We start from the raw sequence: 26,732 nt of genomic DNA, 5'->3' as shown, positions 1-26,732 counted from the left end.
GACCACTATTACCCCAAAATTAACCAAATATTTCCCCATTTTAACACCTGTAACCCAACCCAAAAACTCCGTTTCATTCTTGGCGAAGAAGCCAAATGCTCATATATAGCTGCAAAATTTGTAGCATCCTGCCATATCCTGAGGGACGACCAGAGACCAGCAAACATCCAATAAACACACACACACTCACAGCCTTAGACCTACACAGTACACACACACACACACACACTCACAGCCTAAGACCTACACACATGTATATGTTCAATTCCAAGTTCAGTGTTCGTTTGTTTTTTGCTTGTTTTTGTTTTGTACAGAGATGTTTTCTAAATCCTTTATATTTTATTTATTAATCTTTGTTTATTTTATTATTATGGTTTTATGCTATCAGTATTATTATTTTGTGTACTAAATGTTCTAAATCATTTTCTATGTTGTTTTGATGCTTTGGCAATACAAAATGTATTTTTTTGTCATGCCAATAAAGCTTTCTGAATTGAATTGAATTGAGAGAGAGAGAGAGAGAGAGAGAGAGAGAGAGAGACTCTTATGTCAGTGAAACAGCTTTAAGCAGACCATGAAGCAGCAGACCCACCATTTCCCTGAGGATTTTGACATTTGTTGCTTCTCTACAGATGTGCTGAGTCCGAGGCGTGATGGGAGTCAGGGTTTGGCCACTTTCATGATGTTTTGTGCTCTCTGGGATTTGTCCAATGTTAACTTCTGGCTGATCCATCAAACGGTCCCCCTCACTAGTGTTTATTCGTAAACATCTGGACAACACCTCTTTATCAGCTGCAAAATGGTCAATGTCTGGCTTAAAGCTCATGTCACGTGAACCAGCAGGAATGGAGACAAACCGCACACCCACGTTGCTGCTCATCCTCTTTAATGTCAGTTTATTGCGTTTTAGAGACCTCTTTGTAGATACCTCGTTTTGCATTGGAGAAACTTTTTGCACTGTTTGAGAATGGTGTCCTTCTTTTCTTATGCTTTCTGTGAGAAGATCTGGTAATATAGGAAGAGAAACTGAATGGTCTTTACCGCCAGTGACGTCAGGTATAGCAGCATCTGCAAATAGTTTTCCTTTAATGAGAATAACGTCACAAGATGCATTGGACTCCGGGGTCTCAGTCACGTGGGTTAGACTGTTTCCGCAGTCAGTAAAATGTTCCAATCCTTTGTGTGTTTTTGTTCGTTTCAGCCTGTTTTTATTTGTTTGGGGTGCACCTGGGTTTTGCATTTGCTTTCCGTCTCCGGGTTCTCCGCATTGAAAAGTCCTTCTGTCGGAGACACTTCTGGAAGAGTTCTTGGTTCTAGTAGGCTGAGGTAGAAAGAACGGTGTTTCCATGTTGCCATAGATATATCATAGATATATAATGCATTCAGTAAACACTTTTAACTGCAACAAGCAGCAGTCAGCCGTTGTATCTTCATATCATAGTTAGCCTAACAGTTCCCATTTCTTGCTTTGGATAAAAAGTCATAGCTCTACAAAGATTCCAGTGCGCATTTTGTGCCTAAAATCACGGAATTGTTAGATTTCTCGTATGGACCAAGATCTTACGGTCTAATAATAAATCTCGCGCCCAGAAAAAATGGGCTGGGCTGCGTCATCGACGCCTTCCACGTATGACGCTCACTCCGCCCATTGGATATGATTGCCACGGAGGCGTGGCTTCACGGGTGCAAAAACTAAAAAGAAAAACGAGTATTTACTTGTAAATTAATTGTTGCTCTAATATTGTAAATAATGTTTTGGCGTGAAATCATGCTGTATAGAATGAAAATAACTTCCAAAATAGGTGGTCCCATTGCATTTTTGAATTGAACACAACTAATTTAAATACATTTAAACCGAGCATTTACACATCTTTAATTTGTAAATAATTTTCTTGTGTACACCAAACTTGTGCATTTTGCAAAGAAAACAAATTGAAGGAGTAAGGATGCTGTATCTGATATACTTTGGCATGTACAACATCAGAACATTATAATAGCAACAAACTATTATATAACCACATTACCAGTAGTAACATCGGTTTGACATGACCTACAAATTATTCCTGATCCTCATTCTAAATGGCATAATGAGGTTTGTTTACAAAGATTTATGAAACAAGGATTTCTTGTTGCCCAAACTCAGGCAGCTCTCTTTTCACAGGGTGTGCATTATATTGCTGATTAAGAAGAGAACTGGGGAAAAAGAAAAAAAATATACACAGAAGAAGCCATTCTAAGATGGAAGGATCTTAACACCTCACATGTGAGACAAGAAGCTGTTGACAGAATGCAATGTATATATTGATTGGTCCAATCTAAAACCGATAAAAGAGCATCTGTATGTTATAAAAAAAAGGAAATGCAAAGCTGTTTAGCTTTCAAATCCCACTTGAGAAACCTGAATATCACAACTTAAGAGTCCATGTCAACAATTCTGAATCTACAGCCACTGAATAAGTAGTAACACAAGTGCTACAATGTGCTAAATAGTCACTGAACGCACAGTGGTTAAAAAAAGTCAAAATGTGTACGGAAAATATTGATTAACAGTACTCCCAATTCTACAGTAACACTTCTTTTCAGAAAAAAACTAAAGACTATTCTACACATGACTGCTGAAATGATAATGGTTTATGAAACACTGCACTGGAAAACATTGAAAAATTGCATTAATTCATTCAAAAGCACTTGCGTCAGTTCTTAATACCAGCAGCTAACTCACAATCGAGTCTCAAATGGGCTCCTTATTTATAAATGAGCATATGGGCAGATCAGAAATAGAACTCATGTTCTAAGCCACTCTGCTGGCTGAGAGTTCTAGACCTCAAAACAATAAAATGATTCCAAGGGATAAGTATGAAGAATTTGAGTTCAAAACATAGGTCATTGATTCAGTTCATAATTTTTTTGTAAAACCAGCTGTTGTCAGTCTGAGACTCCACTTTTGGTGCGTTTGCCATGTAGTGAAACACCCGAGGACACTGCGTGACCATTGCAAGTGGCATCCGACAACTCCTGCCCCTCCTCTAGTTCAGGAAGTGACTCCTCTATCTCCTTCAAACGGGCCATGGCCCGGTCAATGGTTGCTATGGTGACCAGGTTGAAGTCATGCAAGTTGACCAGGTGAAGGAGAAAGTTCCGACACAGATTCCTGCGAATTATGTGTGGCCCGCAGTTCTCCACAAACAGCATGCTTGCTTGACTCATCTGATTATCAGCAATGAATCTGGAGAATGGACAGTTAGCAAATAAGATGCAACAGTGTTTTTGTACGTCTATGATCAATGTTTTAAAGCTACTTAAACAGTTAATATAAGGAAAAGAAAAGACAATATGAATGTATTCTTTTACCCATTCTTCATGACGTGAAGATTCCATAACTTCATTACTTCTTTTTCTCCTTCATTCACATCTGTGAATTCTTCAATTTGCTTCATGCAAAACAAAACATACTATCAGTGCAAGAACATAGTGCAAGAACTGAACCGTTTCAGTGAGTGAAAGAATGATTTTTTATATATTATCTATACATATAAAAGAGAATTAACTGTTTCATTCAAAATGCAAAAATATATTATTTCCGTGCTGAGAATGGAACTTGATTGACCAGTAGACTAACCGTGGTGGTCTTTTCTCTGAGCCACTCTGGGTCCCTTTCATCCTCGCTGTCCACCTCCATCTCCTGTGGACGGAGGGGCATGCAGCTGTCACTGTGGAAATACAGACGATTATGTCCGCTCACATAAGTCCGCTGCTGCTCGGGCTCACCGTCCTCTGACTCCAAAAACTCAGACAGGCTTGGCTTGGTTCGCTTTGGCCTAAGTGAAAAAAGTGGGAGATTAAACAACCATGGGTATAAATACAACAGGAATGTTCTGCATTTATCTGTATTAAATTTTAAGAGCTTGCAGCACCATTGATTTTATCAACAAATAGAACAAGAGTGACAATACATGCATATCATACATCGATTATGCTCAATACGCCAAAAATATGTAAGGTGATGTAAATGCCCTAAGCAGTGTTTTTTTTAATCAAGTAAAACTCATAGGCCCGGTTTTACAAACAGGGCTAAGATTAAACCAGGATTAGTGCAAGTTGCTATCAGTTAAAACAGCTCAAACATGCACTTTGGTCTGGGACTAGCTTGAGCCTTGTCTGTGAAACTGGGGATAATGGTTTAAGCAAAACCACAGTGGAAGACTTTGGTACAACATGTCATTATTTTCCTATTCATCACTGTAAAGCTGCTTTAAAACAATATGCATTGAATAAAGAGGTATGTAAATAAAGTTGACTCGACTTACCCCGATTTTGTTCTATGTAAATACCTTTACAGCATTCTGGCTTATTCAATGTGCACATCCTGTATATATTTTGACATCCAAACTGAAGACAATTCAAAACCCAAACAATTTAAAAATCAAATGAGCTGATTTTAAATAGCTGTCAGAGATTGAAAAACACTTATTGATTATAACATTGATTTAAGGTCGAAATTAAACGGAAATTGTGATAGTCTTTTCTTCATTATTGTGACATATCCTAGTAAAACAATTTTTCAAACGAAGAAAAAAAGACATAGGTGGGGCTTGATTTGTTAATCTGGAACTGATCGCTGTAATTTGCTAATTGCTACAATCGTTTCATGTGATTGACAGTATGCTGGAAGGGGAAGGATTCTCCTAATCTGATATTGGACAAGTGTAATGCCTGGCTCTCGTGCCATTTAAAATATATATACAGTATATATTTGTATGACGGATTATTCATTTATGAGGCAACTTTCAATAAACAATTAAAAATTGTCAATTCTGCTTTCATGGTGACTTTAAAAAAAAAAAAAAAAACTATATAAACATACATATACAAATAAATATATATATATATATATATATATACACAGTTGTAATCAAAATTATTCAAACCCCATTGAAAATCAGGTTGCATGACTGCATGTTAGAAATATCAAAAGAATGGTCCCAAAAGTTAAGAGAAGATATCATCACCCTTCACAAACAAGGAACAGGATACAAAAAGATAGCGAAGGAACAAGATTTTCCAAGAGACACCGTTGGAAGCAAGTTCAAAGTTAAAGGAACAGTGGTTACATTACCTGGACGGGGCAGAAAAAGGAAGCTATCAATGGCTGCAACCAGATTTCTGAGAAGGCAGGTTCAGAAAAACCCTCAAGTGACTGCAAAAGACCTGCAGCAACACTTAGTGGCAACAGGCACTGAGGTTTCAGCTTGCACAGTAAGGCGCGTACTAAACGCACGCGGTTTCCATTCCAGAACTCCAAGACTTACACCACAACTGACCCAAAAGCCAAAGAAAAGTGCTCAAAATCATATAAATAAACCACCGAAGTGTTGGGAGAAAGAGGAATGAAGCATATGCTGAAAAGAACACTCTGCCTACAGTTAAGCATGGTGATGGCTCGGTGTTGCTCTGGGGCTGCTTTGCATCCTCTGGCACTGGAAACCTGGAGTGTGTGGAAGGCAAGATGGATTCATTGAAGTATCAGGAAATCCAAGGAGAAAATGCCATTCCGTCAGTGAGGAAGCTAAAGCTTGGGCATCTATGGACCTTCCAACAGGACAATGATCCCAAGCATTCCTCAAATTCCACCAAGGCTTGGTTGCAGAAGAAGTCCTGGAAGATTCTATAGTGGCCATCACTGACTTGAACCCCATATAAAATCTCTGGTGGGATTTGAAGGCGGCGGTTGCAGCACGCAAACCCAAGAATATTACTGAACTGGAGGCCATTGCTCATGAGGAATAGGCTAAGATTCCTCAGAAATGCTGCCAGAAGCTAGTGTCTGGTTATACATCTCATTTGCAGCAGGTCATAACAGCAAAAGGGTGTTCTACTAAGTACTAAAGATGCTTGCCATGAAGAGGTTGAATAATTTTGAGACTGCTGAAGTTATTGTGAAGTTACTGTGTTGAGCTATTTCAATTACTTTTGTTTGACTTGCTCATTGCAAACAGCTGAAAGTCTATAAATTTTGCCTAAAAACCTGATTTGCAATGGGGGTTGAATAATTACAATTGTGTAAATATATATATATATATATATAACCCTACAGTAAACAAAAACATTTTTTTTCCCCAAAATACTGTGACACATTCAGACCCATTACATACCGACACACAAGTATGTGGGTGACAGCTGTCCTTTTAACAGGCCCGTTGCGGCTGAAGGCAAAGCCAGGCTGACTGTGGATGTCTTGTGGATTGCCGACATATGAGCCATCATAGCACTCATTTATGGAAACGTCTATCCGAGCACCTTTAGGATGAGGCTGGAAAAAAGGGAAAATTTTAGTTATGTGACTGAATTCTTTAAATTGTCTAGGAAATTTAAGAGACACAGCCAATGATTATTGCATTATCCCTAGTTCTTGTGCCAATAAAAGTTCATGCATACACTAACTATATTAGCAATTATAAAATGAATATAAAAGGACTGTTACTCCAAGTATTAAACTAAAAAACGGTTGTATTCATATTTGAAACGAAGCAGGCAGATATTCATGATAGTGTGTTCTTCTGTTCTCACCACGTAGTTAAAGATGAATCTATTGTGGGAGATTTTGAGGTGTTTAAGCAGACTGTAGAGTTTACGGCAGTTGAGTGTGCACCAGGGACAGTGCAGGTCGTCTCTGGCCTCTGTTTGCTGACGAGTGTTATTATTGTACAGAAACTGTGGACAAACAAAAAAACAGCATATTGCATAAAGTTTTCAATTTTTTATTTTATTTAGATGGTGCTCCACTAAACCCTCAGTGTAAATTGTGTTTTCTTACTATTTGGTAATATACTGGACTTTAAATAGGCTATATGTAGAATTCAGAAAGCCTTGTTATTAGCGACACTGGTGGCCTTTAGGTGAACTGCAGCCGACAACTAAACTCACTTATGTACGCGTAATGTAAGAAACTGAACGTGATTCAAGGCCCCGATAGACTTACTGTAAAGTTCTCTTTCATTCTTTGCTTAGAGTAAAAAGAAGTTTGAAATACCTTGGCAGCGATATACTGTTAACGAATATGTGCTGCACGCTTTCCTCTCAATAACAAAAGAAACACGCAACAAAAAAATACAGTGTGAGAAAGTGGCAGTTAAGAAAGCATCTGATCATAGAGATGTGGATATGTTTGCACCAGCTCTGCAATATACCGGCATCATGTCGACAGATGAGGTAATTAAATTTACACTGTTATGATAGTTTGATTATGAAGTATATTAGAGACTATAGACCTGGCTATGTTGAGTTAATCCTTTTTCTTTGCATGACAGATTGACTTTACAGTACAGTATAAGCATTTGTTTAATTGTTTCATGTGACAGAATGGAAGTGAGGCTCTCAGGAGCATGCATAAAACTTTAGATATTTCTGGCAAAAACATCCCGAGTCCTTCACATAAAAATCAGTCTACAGTAGAGCTGTGAATCTTTCGGTAGACAGCGAATCGATTCACGATTCATAGGTTTTCGATTCGATTCAAGAACGATGTTTGCAAATTCAGAACGATTTGATTCAAGACGATTCACATTAAAATTCGATGTGATTAATTCGATTCTGAATTTGTTTTATATTATTTTGGCCTTGTCCACTCCTGAATTTAATCCCTTTAGTTCTGGTTTTCACTAGGGATGAGTCACGGTTTTCGAATATTCGATTAGTTGATTTTATTATAGAATATCGAATAGGTTGTGCGATTATTGTCTTTAAAAAAATCCCCATGGTTTCGGTTCTGATGCGGTGGTGACACTTTCATGTAACCAGAGGGTGACGCTGCCAATAACGCATCTAAAAGCTGTCAATCAACTCTCAGACAACAGAAGAAGAGCACATTGTCTCACACCAGAGCATGTGAGTGGAGTGGTAATATTTCCTCCAGAGTAGAGAGCGCATTTCTTAAGATTCCGCTCCGCCTGTTCATTCTGCTCAGGGTCGCTCGCACAATCCAGAATGCCCTCTGTGACATGCTGGTTCGAAAATGAAAGTGAAATAAGTAGGGCTGCCCGTCCACGACTTAAGTTTTTTTCTAGTCGACTAGTAGTTGCTCATTTAAGCCATTAGTCTAATCGCATATTTACATTAATTTAATTACTTAAATATATATGGGAGAGAATACTAAACCATAATGAGCGTTTTCGTAATATATTGCCTATTCCGCATCTCAAGCGCACGCATAAAGCTTGCCACTAGTGTTGTCAAAATATTCGGTACTTCGGTACCAAGTCGGTACTAAAAAATTGTAAACGTCAAGGTACCAAGTACCGGTGGTACCGAGCAGTGCTTGAAGTGGGGGGGAAAAGGTGCCGGTACTCTCTTGCATTGGCAAATCATGACATTTGAAATTTCTACAGTGAAAAATATTTCTGGTACAACAACTATTTATTGTTATTTATTAACAACATAAATGTATTTAAACAAGTCGTGTGTGTGCGTGCGTGTGTGCGCGCATTTCTTTACAAAGAAACATTCTCTTTTTAGAAGTTGGTCATTAATAAACTTGATTCTTGAAGTTTGTTAAGATGGGAAGTATACAACAATTGCATGTAAATGGTTAACAACAAAAACAACCAAGAAAACAGCTCTGATATTGTCTTTTCAGTCATACTTCGATATGTTTACAAGACAGCAAACATTTAAAAAAAAGTACACTCGGGTTTGATTTGGGCATGTAGGCTAACTGTCTGTGTAGGCTATTACATAAACTAAAAGAAAAGCTTATATTCTGACTAGTTTGCTCGTTTTATTTATTTATAAAACATATAGTTTTACCCAAACGGAATAATTAAGACAAGTTTAAATGGCTAAATCTTGTATAAATATTTTTATTTTATAATTTATAATTTTATTTTTTGAGTCTTCATTTTCTTTTCTGACGTAGCCTACTCCAGTTCTTGTTAAAGCACACTAGACATGCAAATTCTGTGCATTTTGGGCACTTTTTGTGTGAAATCATATTTATTTTCTCCATCAAAAGTGTGCTTTCACTTTAAATGAGCGTGATCACAACAAAAATAGACTCGGCGCCGAACCCCCGCTTCACTGCTGCTCACGCGACGCTCCTCCTCACGGTGTGAATGCACTCATTCACTCAATATTATTTTTGCTTGAAATGCCCATCCCTGGTTTTCACTATATTTTTATATCACTACATTTGTTGAACATTATCTTTGTGAGTGAGCGCACATTCATTTATGTTACGGCTGGCCCTAGACGGTCCAGCCGTCCAGGGAGAGTCAGAGAGTGGGGATAAAAATAAAATTGTCCATTGGTAATGTTAGTTTTTAATGATGCTATTATTATTATTAACTTTATTTTAATAGCCTATAAATTGGCATTTGTAGAAATTTCCATTAGCCAAGATTTAAAAAGGCTTTTAAAAGTATTGTTAGTTCATGCAAACTATTCTGTAGGATAGTGTTAATGGATACACAACCATATTAAAGTGTTCCCGGTACATTAAACATGCTTCCATGGAGAGACTACCTAAACATATCATGCACTTTCCCAACTAAACCTAAACTATCTTTTCCTCATGGAATAGTAAGAAAAGCCCTCTTTGTTCTCTTTATACAGAACATTTTCCTTATGGTTCTGAAAGAAAACGAGCCGGGTATCTACTTTTGCTATAGTAAGGAACACAACTTTAATGTGCATCTGATTGATAGATAAACCACACGCTCTTATTTCAGTTGTATTAATGTTGTAGTTATTTCAGCAGTTTCCTTCGTACATTCAGTTTAACGACATTAAGTTCAATTTCATTTATCATTCATGATTCATTGGAACTGTGCGCATGCATTTTACACACCTATTATGATTGATTGATTGATTGATTGATTATGTGTTTGCTCTTTCCATGCAATAAATTTGTGCCCTTGAATAAGTGGGGTTTTACTCCAACTGCTCAGGACGAGTAATGTCAATGGTATGACCCATTTCCGTACAACTTCAGTATTTTATCTTAAAGAAAATAACGGTGACGTTTTCACGCAATGAAAGCATTTTATTAGTGCCCACGCAATGACTTGGCAGCTTTATCAATGGCTTGAGCAGTTTGACTCAGGACTATTGCTGTCTCGATAGAGAGCTGTCATCTGCTCATGTGAACAGCAGTGGCTGTCCTGAGGAGAGCTCAAACATGGACTGCTCAAAAATGTGTAGATGAGAGCTATAGGGACCGGGCGCGAGTGAAATCCAGTGAAAGACGGTAAAGAGTGCAGCGCCTATCTGGGAAGGGAAGATGCGAGGGCGTGAATGACGCCGCACAACATCTCCATGTTGGTTTATATAACCTTATTCTGTCTGATGCAGAATAAGGTTATATAAACCACAGGCAGAATCAATAAAAAAAGAAGCCACTAGATTTCAATGAAAGTGGATTTTCAGAGGGAAACAAAGAAATTAAAATGACTAATCTCACCAGCGCCACGCTGACCAATAAAACAGCGCATTTGGCACCATTCGTTTAAATTTGACCCATAAACCTCTGCTATTATTAACGGAAATTAGTGAGGTCAAATGGCTAGGCGCATTGTAGAAACTATATTAAGTAGTCCTGACATATTATGGAATGGTCGATTTTCTTTAGTGCAATTTAGTACATTTCGGTATGGGATGTGCTGTTTTATTGGTCAGCGCGGCACTGGTGAGATTAGTTCGCGCCGCGCTGACAATTGGGTGGCGCAAGCAAACACTTCCTCCCTGCGCTGTCGAGTCTGTCGCGAGATTACATGTCAGCGCTGAGTGAGCTCTGTAACACCACGCCGTTTTGTCCCACTTTCGGTGTGTTTGTCAGAGCCTGCAGTTGCTGTGTGACACGCGTTCGCTGCGGGCGTATCGTGACGAGCTGGACACGCTCCGAGAAAAGGCCATTAGCATCGATTCCCTATTTTTCGTTTTCGAAAATATGTAGGCTCATACAGACGTATTTCACAAGCAGCCGCGCCGCAGCCATCACCAAGCGCGAACCATTGACAGTGAAAGAAACGAAGCGAACGCACAGGCCATAGTGTGACATGCGTAAACCAATGGAATCATCATAGATGACGCCACAGGTTTTTTTTTTTTTAAAGAACGTAGCCTACGCAAGTTATATTCACAATACTTACTAAAATATAATTAAAGGGACTATATATAACTTTTTCCCCAAAATAAACGTAACAATAGCCTTTTTATTTTACCATTTATGACTCAAACATCTCCTGTTGAGCATACTGACACCTTGTCCGCTCACAGTGGGTGCACCTATAAGCCTGTATCCTATTTTTCCTATTTTCTGTCGGGTCGGATTTTTCCCGCGCTGTCGGCGGATGTGACGTCAAGCGCGTTCATGTTAAACGTTTCAGATCACTCTGCCACCACCGCTTGCCAGCACTTATCTCAAACAATATATGTATTTGACTGTTCTTACCTCTGTAAACATAATGTTGACCTCCTTGCAGCAGATGACTTGTGAACTGTGCACGTACGAGAGCGAGCAGAAAGGAAGAGCAGTTCTGTTTTTTGGCCACAGGTGTCAGTCGCGAGTTTAAATTTCAGAAAAACGCATATAGCCTCTTTAATATAATTTTTTGCATTTGTATTAGTTGTTTGAAGAGTAAAAAAAAAAAATCGGTCAGTCTTAACGCAAGTTTACAACCGGCAAGTCGGTCGGACTAAAAGGAAAAATAAATAAATAATTGGGTCGGTCCTAAATTGACAGGGTCGGTCGGGTTACGGCAAACAAGAATATTTTTAAGGATGGACTTAATTCGATTCTTAGCATTTTAAATCGATTATTGACCGAAATAAAACGATTCACGATTCAAAAATACGAAATTTAATAAAATACAAAAATATATAAATTAAGTTTCATTACAAGCGGTTTACAAACTGGCAATAAAAAAAAAGTAATTAATACATAAATTCTAACATATAGTCCCTTTAAAGAGTGCAATATACATAAATGTATCATCATAAAGAGTTCAAAATATCTACCTGGTAAAAGATGCGTAGTTTCTGTCTGGGTTCAAAGGGGGACAGCTCTCTTCTGGTCTGTATGCTGGTGCTCATTGAATCCTTCACCGCTGAGAGAATAAAACATTAAACAACTATATTTCACCATTATATTACGTATAAGAAAAAGGCAGATCATCCACTATGTTAGATTAGAGTAAGAATTTAGTATGTTTTCAGACCAAGCAGGCCATGATTGCTAACAAACTTATACATAACAAACTTATACAATACAGGGCTCAACGCTAAGGATTTTTTCTTGGTTAAAATTTTTACTTGGCCTGCCAAAATGTTCACTGTTCCCACCACAGAAAGTAATAATAAAAATTTAAAAAACTAGTTATTATTGTTTGTTTTTTTTACCTATAACCTCAATCATGACACCAAACACTACTAGCCTAAAGCCGGGTTCACACTGTATGATTTAGGCCATACTTTGGCTGTCTGAGACAAATTTTGCAAATCCTAAAAGATTCCTCAGATCCTAGGCTAAAATCTGAAGTCTTTGATCATTAGTTTGACACGTTCACCAATAGCTGATTAATGACCGTTGCGATCAAATGTGACCACTGATGAAATTCTGGCAGTGTCAGAAGCTTTACAGTCCTGCAGTGTGACTTCTGTCAAATTGTCTTCGTTTTCCAAGACAAGCCATGACCAAAATTTACGTTAGAGATTTCTTTGTAGGCACCATTTCAATCCCACGTGTAATGCAGCTCACTGTCACTGAACGTGTCATTGATTGATGACGTAAAACTCTGTAAAAAAAAAAAACATTTTACCGCGTCTTGACTGTCGTACAGTCTGACATTAAAGGGATACTTCAGGATTTCGCATTAAGCTTTGTATTAGTAGGAAACCTGTAGTATTTTTAAATTACCGTGCTTTCCACCCTCATATCCCCCTGAGACGAGAGATTTATGTATTTTTTGTCTGGAAAAAAATCCTCCGATGACGCAAAAATCGTCATTTTGCGTCATCGGAGGATTTTTTGGCCAGAGGCTAAAGACTACAGCCAGTAGTAGGGGCTGTTCTGCATGTTTTCAACCCGCCCATAGAGGGTGGGATCTCACTCACAGAATGTACACATAGTGTCAGCCATCTTTTTTTGGAAGCTAAGCTAGCAGGCTCTTGTTCTGTGGAGAAAGCTGAGTAACTTAGTAGGAGAAAGCTGAGTAGTAGGGGTTACCATCCTCTTTTTCCTGGACATGTCCGGCCGTCGAGATCGTACAAAATGTCCGGGATTCAGCTTTTGCTTTCTGCAGTCGCCATTCATTGTTTACATGCACACCTTTTGTTTCAATCTAACTGAATTCATTCCGATTGGTGAATCTGAATGTAGTGTTTACATGAACGCTAAACAAGTGATCGGTTGATGTGCGTTTTAACATTGCTAAGAAAATTCCCGCTCCTCCGTGAGAGATACGAGACCGGTGCGTCTCACAGGTGTCGCTCATCAGTAATCACGCCACCGGCCTCGCGTCGTTCTCCCGCGGCCCTCAGTCTCGTCCTGCTCGCCACAGTAAACATAATGAATGGTGACTGTAGAACGCAAAAGCCGAATCCCGGACATTTTGGGCGATCTCGAAATCCTGGGCAGACTCATCACAGAGACTCACTAGTACCCTAGACTTGTTGTTTAACTACTGCGCTCTGTTACCGGTAGGCGTGGCCTCCTAGGGCAGCGAAGCAAGTGCATTCTGGGAGTTGTTGTCTTTCATCCACATAAGCTAAAAATACATTTTCTGGCTTTTCTCAGTCTAGAAAGCTCCAAATTCAAAAATAATTTCACATTTCTTCTACATAAATGACCCATTTTAAATACACATTCATCTTTCCAGAGGTGAAGTATCCCTTTAATGACAACTGAGATCTTACAGTGTGACATGGCTTACAGCGAGGATCATGATCGTACAGTCTGCAGGGCTCGACAATAATTATATATTTATATAATTTAATATAGTTAAACAATATTACACGTTTTTGCTGTTTTTCTTCAAATATCAGCATGATTACACACGTGACATTGATTTTATACAAGTTAATATTAAGCGAGTTACATTTTAGACATCAAATTGCTTGTTTCGCTCTATTTCGCCAACGAAAACAGTACCAAAAAAGTCCACAGCAGTGTTTTGCGTCTCTGAGCAACACACGACAATTTATCTTCACTGAATGAATCCGCTTTTTGAACGAATCAGCTGAATCAATGATCAATGACTGTAAAATGCTTCCTTCCCGAATGAATCAGCCGTTTTAATGAATCGGTTGAATCTCTATGACTCATTTATTAACAGTGACTTGCTGCTACCTCCTGGCGGGTTCAATTTCACATTTAAAGTATCTTTTCATTTTTAAATTAATTTCAAATAACAGTATTCAAACATTATTTATGCATCTTTAAGTGCTCTTTACTGATTAACTTTAATAAAGGTTGATCTAGTTATACATTACAATTTCTCTACCTGAAAATCTCCTGTTTAAACCTACATTAAAAACCTGAAAAGCACCGTTTATTTCATTTATATGTTTCTACTGATGTATTTATTTGTGCTATTGCTCTTATTTTGATTATTTGTTCCCATTTTATTACTTACTAGGGATGTAACGATTCACTTGCAACCGGTTGAAAATCGGAAAAAATGTGTGACGATTCAAGTCGGTTGAAATGTTAAACGAATCGCGATACACGTTTTAAACAGCAGGGCGCGTTTACTGTATAGCCTACTGTGAAGTTGTGAACCTCGCTTTACAGGCACAATACAGCACACACTGGCGTGAAGCTAGCGAGTGTTTTCACTTCATTCATGGAACTTGATCTTGTGTGAGCCAAGCTCAACTTCCATAGGAATGAACTGAAAACGCTCGGTTTGCTCCGCTCCCGCCGCACCAGTGTGTGCCATAGACTGGTGTGCACGCGCCGTCAAACAGTAGACATGGCGACGGCAAGCGTAGATGTTGACGTGGACTCATTCAAATCGGAGGTGTGGTGGCATTTTGACTTTCCGTAGACTAATAATAATCACCACCGCGAGAAGCACCAGTCACCTCCGTTTTCATGTAAAAGTCATTAAAGTCCCACTCCTATCATATTTTGAGCTATTTTTAAACATTCCCAGTGGTCTTTAAATTATGATTATGCCATTTTTAGCCAAAATCACAAAACCTGTGCCGTTTTCTGGGACTTCGCTTCAGCAGAGCGGCAGTAGCTCATTAGCAATTCGCCTCTGCGTTGTGGGCGGAGCCGTTGGCACGGAGACGACCCTCCCCCTGACCGTTGCTGAGAGCTCTGTCTCTTCCGCTAGCTTACACCCCCAATACCGGTGGGGCAACGGTATTATATACACGTTAATTATTATTATCCGAAGTTAATCAAAGTTATCACCGATCACCGATCATTATTTCACTCCAAGACGTCGCGTGTGGAGACGCCCAGTGGAGTTACTACGTCACAACTCCAGTCTATTTTAGCCGGCATTTTAGCGTCTGCTACTGATTCACAGCCATTTGAATGTAGAAATACTCAGAAATACAACTTTGAGCTTATTTTTCTCAAGATATGTCCTCTAACATCAGAAAAATGCCACAAGAACATGTTAACACCTAGAAAAACATTATTTTCAGATAAAAGAGTGGGTCTTTAATACGACAATTGCGAGAGCCACGGAGAGATCACAAGGTGCATCAGTGTTTCCATGGCAACCAGGTGTTGTATTTATTTTACTATCTCTTTCTCTAAATGTGTTTTTTTTTTACTCTTACTAGTGTAATGATACAAATTATAACAAAATTAGAATCTTGCCTTTATTACAATGTAAAACCCCTGTCAATCTGGTACTAATTTTACAGTCTTTTACATAGTGTGCGAGTCCAGCCTCTTGACCAAACAGACAGAAAGACTGAGTTGAAACAACCTTGAAGGGAATTTTTTTAATGTAGTTTTATTATTTGACAAATATATTTTAAATTAAAAAGAAATGTGCAGCATTTTGTCAGAGAAATAATAAAAGGGACACTTTTGTCTTAAATCTCATTTGTAAAAAAAATCGTGAGAAAATCTTATCGTGAAACCAGTATCGTGAATCGTATCGCATCGTGAGATGAGTGAATCGTTACATCCCTATTACTTACTGTTTAAATGAGTTAATCTAGTAGCTTTTGATGTCATAACCTTATTTATTATGGTTACATGCATCAAATATAACAATAACAATAATACTAGGCTTATTTTAAAGGCCCATTTTCTTTTACTTCATTAATTTTTTGTTGTGGGGCCAGTGAAAATTTTGGCAGGGCAAGTAAAAATTAACCACTGGACTGACCGGCCAGTAGAAAAAATCCTTAGCGTTGAGCCCTGAGTCTGACAAGCAACAATCGTAAAGGACCATTATAAATCATAGTGTTCACCTGACTTTACTCATATAAATTTCAAATATTGTTACAGACAAGTAAACGGTCAGTCATTAAATTAGAACAAATAATCAAATTACGAGCAATAGCACAAATAATTACAATAGAACAAATAAACTTTGCTTTTCAGGTTTTTCAGGGATGTCCAACAGTAGTTTTTAGGTAGAGAAATTGAATAATCTAATGTAAAATTAGTGCTTCGGATGTGCGTTGCACACATAAAACAAGAAACACAGCGAGTACCGACTTTTCTTGAGCTTGATTGATTAAATTGGCAAGGCTTAAAAACAAGTGCAAATGATAAAGTTTCATCACGATGCAGCATCGGCTAGATCGGGAAACAGACAGTTCCGTCAACTGTCCTGAGCATCGTTTACACTGGCCCAGGGCCATCAGGCAGCCAAACCTTGCAAGATCAGGCAGATCTTTGCTTCCTTACCAACAGGTGCAGGTCGGAGAGTGCTGGGTCTGCTCTCTGTGGTGCTGGTGTCAGAATTGCGGGTGGAGAGAGGTTTGGCTACAGGGGCCGTTGAAGGGTCACTGGGGTCACCTGTCCAACGAAGGGTGAACTGCAAAGTGGGTCCCTGAGAGAAGGTCTCAAATGGGGGCAACCTCTTCAAAATACAAGAATCAACAATTACAATCTACATCGCCACTGAATGAAATCTATACAGCTGTTAAAATATGGGATTTAAAGCAGGAAATAAATTTAAAAAATAAAATAATAAAAAATGTACGCATATTTATAATGCTCTATAACGCATTTATGTTTGACTGCCAAATAACTCCACAATTGTTTTGTTCAGAAGTTCAAATGCTTGACAGGAAAGTTATTTTTAGCAGATATAACCAACCTTTCCATCCAGGATGGTCTCCCATGTGGCCCGCTTCTTGCTGACTGGACAGTCTTCAATCTGTTGCATGGAAACCTCATACTCTCCATCCAGCAGCTGCAACCGTCTGAAGGGCAATTGTGTTATCATGAATGTCACAGTGAACAGCATCTATATTTTTCGGGCATTTCTAAGTGATATGAAGCTTTCAAAAGCACTGAAATTACAAACCGGTTTTTATCGAAAACAGTCATCTGAGCAACAAACGTTTCTGTGGTCTCTCCGTCACCCCTGTGGGATAAGGATCTCTTCTTTCTGGATGGGAGTTCTTCTTTTACATCTACAGATAAAAGCATCAAGACTGTTTTGTACCGGCCTTGCATTTGTGAGGCTGAGGCTACAAAAACTGCAGTGGGCAGTGCGCAGTTAAGTGTATTGACTATGTTTGAAAATGTAGGGTGCTAACTTTAATTGCTCTTCGCACCAATTCATGCATCATCATGGACAGATGACAGAAAAGGTTCGATTTCAGTCAGTCACTCACCATCAGATTTTCTGAAAAAAATGATACTACTTAAATTGTCATCCCTCTCCTTGATTCATGGACAGTAAAGCGAAAGTTCACCCAAAAAATCTTTTCCTCACCCTCATGTCATTCCAAACCTGTCCAAAAGACTTTCTTAATTCTGTTGAACACAATATTTTGAAAAACTGTTTTGTGCATATAATGAGAGTCAAAAGCCAGTGACTGACTTTTTATGGACAAGAAAGAGAGATTTTTCAAAATAACTTGTTTAGCATTCCACAGAAGAAAGTCGTATAGGTTTGGAACATTTGAGTAAACGACAGCATTTCCATTTTTTTGGATGAACTATCCCTTTAACTTGCACTCAAGCCATGAAACAGATTAGGATGGTCGCAGAGCTTTTCCACAGCATTCTACACTTCTTTTCCCTACACTGCCACTCACCGATATTCTCATCCGCCTCACAGTTGATGAAACCATTGGGGTCTCTTTTCCCTGTGCGAGACACCCTGAAGAGAAGAGAATATGATTTGACCATGTGACTGTTACTGGGCTCAAACTCATTGCTGGACACCAGCAGGGAAGGGAAGGCACCAGGCTTGGTTTGACTGAGATCCGGGTTCAAAAGCACCTGCTTTTTCCCGGTAGGCACTTGCTTTATAGGGCAGCTGACATCCTGAGGGAGAAAAAGACCATCATAACAAAAAAAGGTTATGATCTTAAAATTGGCATACTTTTTTTAACTACTGTTTTCATCACCTGTATATTTTAATGTAATAACACATTTAAGTAAAGAGAAGCTCACCTTGCGCTTTTTATGACAGACTTTGACAAGTAGCACCTCAAGTGAGACTGAGTTTTGATCATTTTCTGAGTTTTGACATGGCTTATCTGGTAAAAAAAAAAAAAATTATAATAGAACTCTAAAATGGTAATTTTACATTAAGATAATTCAGACACATTGGTACACTTTTGGCAGATTTAGACTAACCATTCTTGTGAAAAAATCCGGTGAATGTCAGTTGCAGATGTGAAGTCACACTGAAATCACAAATAAAACAACTAAAAATCACCATTTGGAACCAAATGATCCTATAACATTTTCCTAAAACAGTTTTCCATTGAAACTATTTAGCCGCTCTAAAGCACAGTCATTCTGAAAACAACAAGTAGTTGTATTTATAAAGCACCTTTCCAAAGCTCAACTGCTGTCTCTATCTTTTATCATAACTTTTGCACAGATTTTTGTCCCAAATCAACGCTATTAGCTTAAAGGGATAGTTCACCCAAAAATGAAAATTCTGTCATTAATTACTCTCGCATGTCGTTCCAAACACGTAATACCTTCGTTCATCTTCGGAACACAAATTAAGATATTTTTGATGAAATCCGATGGCTCAGGGGCTCCATTGACAGTTATTTAATTAACACTTTGAAGGCCCAGAAGGTAGGAAAGACATCGTTAAAATAGTCCATGTGACTACAGTGGTTCAACCTTAATATTATGAAGCGACGAGAATACTTTTTTGTATCAAAAAACAAAATAACGACTTCATTCAACAATTTATTCTCTTCCGTATCAGTCTTCGACGCTCGTTCACGAGAGCACGACGCATGCGTGTGGAAAGCCGGGATCTTCTGTTATAAAGCAAGATGCATGTGTCGTCTCATCGTCTGAATTATCCAAACTTTCAAGATGTGGCATAGGGGTGTGCGATGATATGATTTTTGAATGGGGACGATTAAAATGTCTTCAACATCTGCTTTTGAGGAAATATCGTCGTGTTACGTCTGTAACATGCATTCTACGTTACGTCTGTAGTGCATTCTATCAGTTGCAGTTCTGGCGCCTCCGTCTCAACATACAACAGCTACGTACATACACATCACACGTTAATGCTGAGGTACGGGACACAGCAATTCACTAAAGTTCATTATTTGCATGTACTTTAAAGCCTTGCCGGTTAAACATTTAATTAGCGTTCTAACGTGCGCTTTTCTGAGCGTGTACACCTGAAGCGCAGGAGCTAACAGCCTGTCAAACGGCGCCTGATTACCGGACTAAGTTATCTTTAGAGTCTCATTGCACTAATACTGTCAAATACACACAAGGTTTACATAAACAGTTGGTTATGTATAAAGTGACAAACATTTGAGAGAAAATCTGGTGCGCGTTATATTAAATGCGTCGCGTGCCGGTCTTAAAGCGACAGTAGCCTAATAGTAAACATGCTGCCGCTTGTCCTTAAAGGGATAGTTCACCGAAAAATTTAAATTCTGTCATTATTAACTCACTCTAATGTTGTTCCAAACCTGTATTAATTACTTGTAGATATTTTGAAGAATGTGGGTTACCAAACAGTTGCTGGTCCCCATTGACTTCCATAGGAGAAAAAACTATACACTTGGGACCAGCAACTGTTAGTTACCCACATTCTTCAAAATAACTTTTATTTTCAACAGAAGAAAGAAACTTATTCGGGTTTAAAACAACTTGAGAGTAAATTATGACAATTTACATTTTGGGGGGAACTATCCCTTTAATGTTAATAAAACAACAAAACACAGAGAAAATCACTCACTGACTAAGAACTTTAATAGTAGCTTTAATAAGAATCAATGTATAATTTATACTGTGAAGTCTGTAGTGTTTTAATTTCATTTGTTCATTTAATTTCTTTTTTCAATGCTACTGCTAAATACACTTACTGTATCTGAAAAAATAAAGCACTGTTTGTATATTAAAGCTGCAGTCCGTAACTGTTTTGGGTTAAAAATAATCCAAAATAAATTGAGCAAGTAAATAACTAGCCAGTGTTCAAAACTATCTGCTTGCCTTAGTTCGATTCAAAACGGTAAGCTTGTAATAATGTTTTTAATTCCAGTGGTACTGGTGGAATTCCGTGGGAGATTCGAGCATGTCTGTGTGTCATTACGTCACATCTGTACACATAAAGGAGTCCCGGCTAGTAGGCTATATTGCGTGTGAGGATGTTGGAGGTGTAGATTTTTATATATATTATATATTTATATATATATATATATATATATATATATATATATATATATATATATATATATATATATATATATATATATATATATATATATATATCGGAAGGGCTTTTGAAAGGTGGCGTGAACTACATGTTTTGAAGGGGTTCAAAACGAACACAGAGACAGCTTTTTTCTGCTGGAGAGGCAAGACATTTCAATGGTTAAATTATGTAACAATAGCGCACTTGTTCGCTTAATTCATAGTTACGGAGTACTAAACTACAGGTAGCCCTAAGACACATTAAATGTAGTCACGCAATGCTGATGTTGTTAACATTAACAATTTGAGAACATATCATTTGCACGGTTTGACGTGATATGATAAGTGATCGTTAGATTTAATCAGCGCGATCTACTGCAATGCTTTTTTCCCCTTAGTTGGTCAGAACAAAAGTGGATGTTACTTACTTGTTCAGATGACATTTTCCGGTGAAAATTCTTATGTTGGTCATACTTCCAAAAAGTAGAATCTGTGATTCCGAATGACAGTATCCACACCGGCGCGGCGACTGACAGCTGCACATTCTCTTCAAAACATTGGATTCATCCGTGCTGGGCCGTGCCGAGGCACAACCCACGTAAAGTTGATAATTCCGCGAATAACTGCAATTGCAGATTTCTAACAGAGACGGCGACAAAGAGGAAAAACTACGGGCTGCAGCTTTAAGTTGTGTAATGTGTATCTTTGTTCTTATTTTTTTAACAAAGAAAATAATGACAAAGATTTGTATCTTTGCCACTTTGACCTAAATGTCTGCCATTCTTTTTTTATTTTATATTTTGTTACCTAAGGCTTTGTTTCTAAAATGGGGACATTGTTTGGCTGTAATGCTCAGTCACTTGCAAAATACTAAAACCAACTTGAAAAATAATCGTGATAATAAAATCGTGAATCGTGATTTTCCTGAAAAAATCATAATAATGATAGCGTAATATTTAACTTCTTAACCCGCATCGGCCCGCGAGCGGGCCGTCGAGGGCGTGGCTATACTTTTATTACCTTTTTTAAGCTTTGTTTTATAACAAATATTCATCTGACTATCATAAACTATGCATCATTTGAAAGCTAAAACACTCAAGAACCATGTTCTAGACTTGTTTTTGCAATCAATACACCAGAGAGGAAAGGGTTAAATAAAATGCAAAAGGACTGCTCATTTGAAAATGAGCAAAATGAACCGCTATACTCATCTTTCATCTCGTATGGTTCAGATCAGTTCGGAAGAATCCAAGAAACAACAGCATACATTTCAATGTAAGGGTCCACTCTTCAAAATGCATCCCACTTTTTAATCCAAAACAACGAAAAATAGGGGAAAAAAATGAAATATCCTCCTTTGTTTTCATGAGCGTTTTCGAGATAGAGTTCGCATCATGTTCATTTTCAAAGAAATATCGATTCTAATCCATATTCCAACACTCAAAAGCCATCTCACCCCCGCAGTTTAGACTCTTCCGGATCGAATGATACATCCTACTTCTCTCTCGTTCAATCACAGGCTCTGTTACAGACCAAAACAGTAAGAGAGTCCCTGACAGGCTGAGCGCGCTGTCCATCGCGCAGCTGGGCTTTCGACTGGATAAAAGCCTGGATAATGCTATCCAATGTCCTTTGAGCTACGTTTTGATTGATGGGAGTATTAGCCAACTAAAATCGATTGCAGTGATAGACAGTTCATGCAAGCACATTCGTCAAATTCAACTGCGCAAAGTTTTCATTCACATGTGCGCTTTCGCCACGCGCGCAGCACGCACACACATAGTCAGCCGACCAGAATGTAAACAGACACATAAACGCGATGTTTTGACACATGGAGCTTGCATAAATGCACGGATTTACTCTAAAGCTTATATCTGAGCATCTGTATCATGGATCGTCGACTACAGAAGAGATTTGAAGGTTTTTTTGCAGAAAATGACGAAGAGCAACAGGAAGTAATAGGATATTCATTATAAGTATCAGTTTATTGCAATTTATTTGGGTAAAAACCACGTTTGTAATTACAAATGTTCTAAAACATTTATGTTTTTCTTTTTATATATTTTATACATTAGTTGGAAAATGAACACTTCTGCAATGTCTATACATGTAGTGAGAAATCACTGTTTTTGCTATTAGAATTGTTCAAAATAAAGATAATTTTGGTAAAATGTTCAAATGTTGTGCTGAAATCGTTTTTTTCTTGTGTGGTTTGAAGGGCATAACAGTTCTGAATTGTTGTTGCAGACCTATAGTGTTTACTCCCTATGTAAAGTGTTTGGGTGCCAGGTGTCCATTTGGAGTCTCCAAATTGCATTTTGGAAAGGACGCCTATACTTTTCTTTAATAAAAGCTTACAGAAACTACATTTTTGGGAGTATCATCCTCAAATTTGAATCTAAACATGGTCAGACATTCAATTTTATCTTTATGGTGTTTTCAGGCCCTTAACATAAAAGTCTGATCATTTTTTCCCTAAGTGAAGTTAATTAAAAGAAATCGTGAGTCACATTCATGTAAATTTTACCTTGTTTTACTCTGTTCCTATGCTACTTTGAGTAATAATGACTCTTGGGTAACAAAGTTTCAAGTGTCTAGTTTAAAAAAAGATCAGAGTTATGAATGTGGACCATAGGGTTTAAGAGCTACAGACATTTGTATTTGGGTATGTCATTTTCAGAAAATTCTCAAAAAATGGGGCGCTGGTTAAGAGGATATGCCATATCGCCCACCCCTAATGTGGCATGACAATATCACAATGGATGCAGCACACACTCTCCTGTTCAGTAGGCATCGCTTGGCACTGATGACATCTACACCACCAGCTCTCCATTGCTCTCTATCTTTCAGAAGACTGTGGCTGTGGTTGTGTTGCAGCCTCTTCTATCTCTTTTAGTTCGTTCTCTGTATATTCTGGTTCGAATAAATAAGGTTGTGCAAAAAAAAAAAAAATGTAATTCATCCTCTCTGTCGAAATCTGCAGACGTAGTTATGAACTGTTGTTATGTTGAGCATGTGTCTTCCTCTGCTTGTAAACACAGCCCTGCGTTTCCTGGTCATATGTCAGAATGCCAGCTTCTGGTCATCACCACACACGCACTCGTGACCATGGAGACTGATACGGAAGAGAATAAATTGTTGAATAAAGTCGTTATTTCGTTTTTTTGGCACACAAAAATTATTCTCGTCGCTTTATAAAATTAAGGTTGAACCACTGTAGTCACATGGAACATTTTTAACAATGTCTTTCCTACCTTTCTGGGCCATCAAAGTGTTAATTAAATATCTGTCAATGGAGCCATCGGATTTCATCAAAAATATTTTAATTTGTGTTCCGAAGATGAACGAAGGTCGTTAAGGGTTTGGAACGACATGAGGGTTTGTAATTAAATGACAGAATTTTCATTTTTGGGTGAACTATCCCTTTAAAGTCAGAACCATCGGCAAATTTGGGCAGTTGGTGTTGACAGATTTAGCAGAAAATTGCTACATGTATTATGGGCATTTTTTTAATATTCAGACTATAGCAGCTTTTACAGCTGCCGGGTCGAAAGGTTCCAAGAACGGTAAGGAACGGTTCCGGTTGTGTTTCCACTTGAGCCTAGTACGGCACGATTACAAATCATTCTCGGCAGGTTTGGCTAACCGTGCTGGTAGAATCTGTGAAGTAACGTCGCAACTCAGAATTGGTCACTTGTCTGTTGCCTGGCTACCAGTTTCTCTGTAGCTGGCTAAGCGCTCTATTTGAGCGACGTAAACACAAATTAATAATAAAATTAAAAGAAATATCAGATCATCCTCTATAACGCGGTTGCTATTTACATGTCATATCGTAAACTCTTACGTTACCAAGGTAACGACTTACGCTTTTGTATTACATTCCAAAGAACGGTTATCAGCCCCACAGTGGAAAATGAAACCGTAACCATACCGGCTGGTCCGGATCGGCACGGAATGGAACAGTTACGCAATGAGAACTGTTCTGCCCGATGGTGGAAAAGCGGCTTATGATTCCATCCAGTCATAGGAAATCAAACATGTTTGATATTTTGAGCCAGTTTTGGAAAACATTGTTTACATTTGTCATGTGTCTCGTAGCAATGAGGCACACGTTTCTGCATTACTTTGTTGTGTTCGGAATGACTGGTAGTGTGTGATCCTCAGTTGTTTAGTGAAAAAAAATTATCTCCAGTTTTTCTCTGTAACCATTTACAAAAAGTTTTAAAAGTTGTGTAGTGTATTCTAGCCTTTAGGATTTCTTACACTTTTGTAAGAACACAGCTTGCAAAACATCAGTAGAAAACCAATACCTCTGAGACTCTGGCTCCCCTTTCATTCTCTCCACACTGGACAGCAAGTCATCCACTTTAAATGCTTTCCTGAAGAAAAAAAAGACCAGTTTATTCAAAACACACTTTAAGAGAGCTAAGCAAAGTAGATATTTGGGTAACCATTATTAAAACATTGAGAGGACCCACCTTTTGGCATTTGTTCGTGAGTTTCTATGAGTCATAAAGGTAAGGGTCCTGTGAAGTAATATTGGCTGTGAAAGAGCAAGAAAAAATAAATAAAACCAAGTACAACCAGAATCAACTTTACTGTTAATGTAAATTCAGTGTTACGGCTTTTGATTAACTTATAAAGGTATACTTACAGCTATTAAGTTCCTTGTTCGAAGGAATCTGTAAATTTGAGTAGGCTCTGAAGGGAAAATGCAAAAGTATTAACAATTATTTTAATTATTTGATTTTAAAGTTAATTCTGTAAAGTGACATCTTGTGTCTGTCGTTTTAACAGCCTTCATCTACAATAAAATGGAGGGATTTAAGTAGCTGCTATCAAAATCAGTTATTACTTGCTATTAGAGATAGTAATAAAATGTTGCCTCATGTGCAAACCCTCCACGTATCTAATAACAGAGCAATTTGTCATGATCAAGTGTTTTGACAGATGCGAGTCTGTTAATGTATTTTCTCAGAGGCCTTCAGGAAGAGCTAATGGTTTAACTTTGTGTGCTAAATGAGACGGACGTGGACTCACTCTCAAAGGCCTGCAGGAAGAGCTCATGGTCGGCCTGCAGTTGCTCCATCTTGGGCTTCTTGAGTGAGCTCACGCCAGAGGACGGGTATACAGCACCATTGGCTTTACAGTTCATCACCTGAGCCGAGTATTTCTGAGGAGCCATCATAAACTAACAACTAACCGGAACTTTACACAAAAACAACACCAGGCGAAATGAATATCTGCACATTAATGACAGACAGCCGCCCTAGCTCCTTTAACCAGCTCTCTACCATCACCTAAACATCAGATACCGGTGGTTACTAGTCTCTCTGACTAGTACGTGTTTTAATATGACTCATATGAGTACAACATATGACTTGTAAATATGTTATTGATGGGCGTCCTCAGTTTGGTCACTGATCCTCAACAGATGAAAATTAGCACGTTAGCTTGCGGTTCTTCACGGCGACAAAAACACAGTTAAATAACATCAGGTTATCCAGCCATATAGACAGCCGTTCACTTTCCGGTTTAGATAAACGTTAAGGTTTAATAAATATTTGTTATTTACGACCGAAATTGCATTTATTTTGGATGTGAAAATCCTACCAACTGATGGACATCGGTACTACTGTATCGCCCGAGCCCTTGAGGAAAGAGCCGCGAGAACCGGCCTACTGCATCGTGGCAGCCAATCAGAGACGTCGGCTGGTGAATTCGAGGTTTTCTATTGGGCTGACTGATCTTGATAGACGCGGGATTAAGATTGGTAGAGGAGACAAATTGCCGCCAAGAATGTTTTGGTTTTGCGAAGAGACACGACTCGGGGCAGAATCAAATATATCGAGAGCTTTAGTAAATCATATATTGTACATTATCATGTCAAATAAAAAGA

General features: G+C 38.3%; 2 protein-coding genes across 5 annotated transcripts in view; both read right to left on the bottom strand.

Moving 5' to 3' along the window:
* Positions 1-1,546, bottom strand: part of atad5b (ATPase family AAA domain containing 5b) — a 32,017-nt gene extending 30,471 nt beyond the window's left edge. For all 3 annotated transcript variants that reach the window (XR_008806704.1, XM_056246173.1, XM_056246174.1), the window contains exon 1: positions 593-1,546. Coding sequence is in view for 2 of the 3 variants with exons in the window: in XM_056246173.1 (XP_056102148.1) it covers positions 593-1,348 (756 nt within the window). In the remaining variant the exon portion in view is untranslated. The remainder of the gene's footprint in view (positions 1-592) is intronic.
* A 400-nt stretch (positions 1,547-1,946) lies between these two features.
* Positions 1,947-26,628, bottom strand: suz12b (SUZ12 polycomb repressive complex 2 subunit b). Of its 2 annotated transcripts, XM_056246171.1 has the most exons (17): positions 26,030-26,628; positions 25,874-25,941; positions 25,488-25,534; positions 25,312-25,376; positions 25,144-25,212; positions 18,788-18,837; positions 18,602-18,687; positions 18,241-18,472; positions 17,502-17,610; positions 17,292-17,397; positions 16,877-17,051; positions 12,010-12,098; positions 6,568-6,711; positions 6,153-6,310; positions 3,620-3,818; positions 3,352-3,431; positions 1,947-3,226 (listed from the first exon to the last, which is right to left on the bottom strand). In XM_056246171.1, exons 2-17 carry the CDS (start codon positions 25,920-25,922, stop codon positions 2,926-2,928), a joined length of 1,959 nt encoding a protein of 652 aa, XP_056102146.1. In that variant the 5' UTR covers positions 25,923-25,941; positions 26,030-26,628; the 3' UTR covers positions 1,947-2,925. The 2 variants fall into 2 exon arrangements, with proteins under 2 accessions (XP_056102146.1, XP_056102145.1); XM_056246170.1 differs by having other exon boundaries at positions 25,874-26,628.
* Between the last annotated feature and the right edge of the window lie 104 nt (positions 26,629-26,732).

The sequence above is a fragment of the Rhinichthys klamathensis genome, unplaced genomic scaffold, assembly GCF_029890125.1.
Source record: "Rhinichthys klamathensis goyatoka isolate OS25496 unplaced genomic scaffold, OSU_Roscu_1.1 h1tg000036l_1, whole genome shotgun sequence".
NCBI classification, from domain to species: domain Eukaryota; kingdom Metazoa; phylum Chordata; class Actinopteri; order Cypriniformes; family Leuciscidae; genus Rhinichthys; species Rhinichthys klamathensis.
This window is presented reverse-complemented; position numbering and strand designations above follow the sequence as displayed.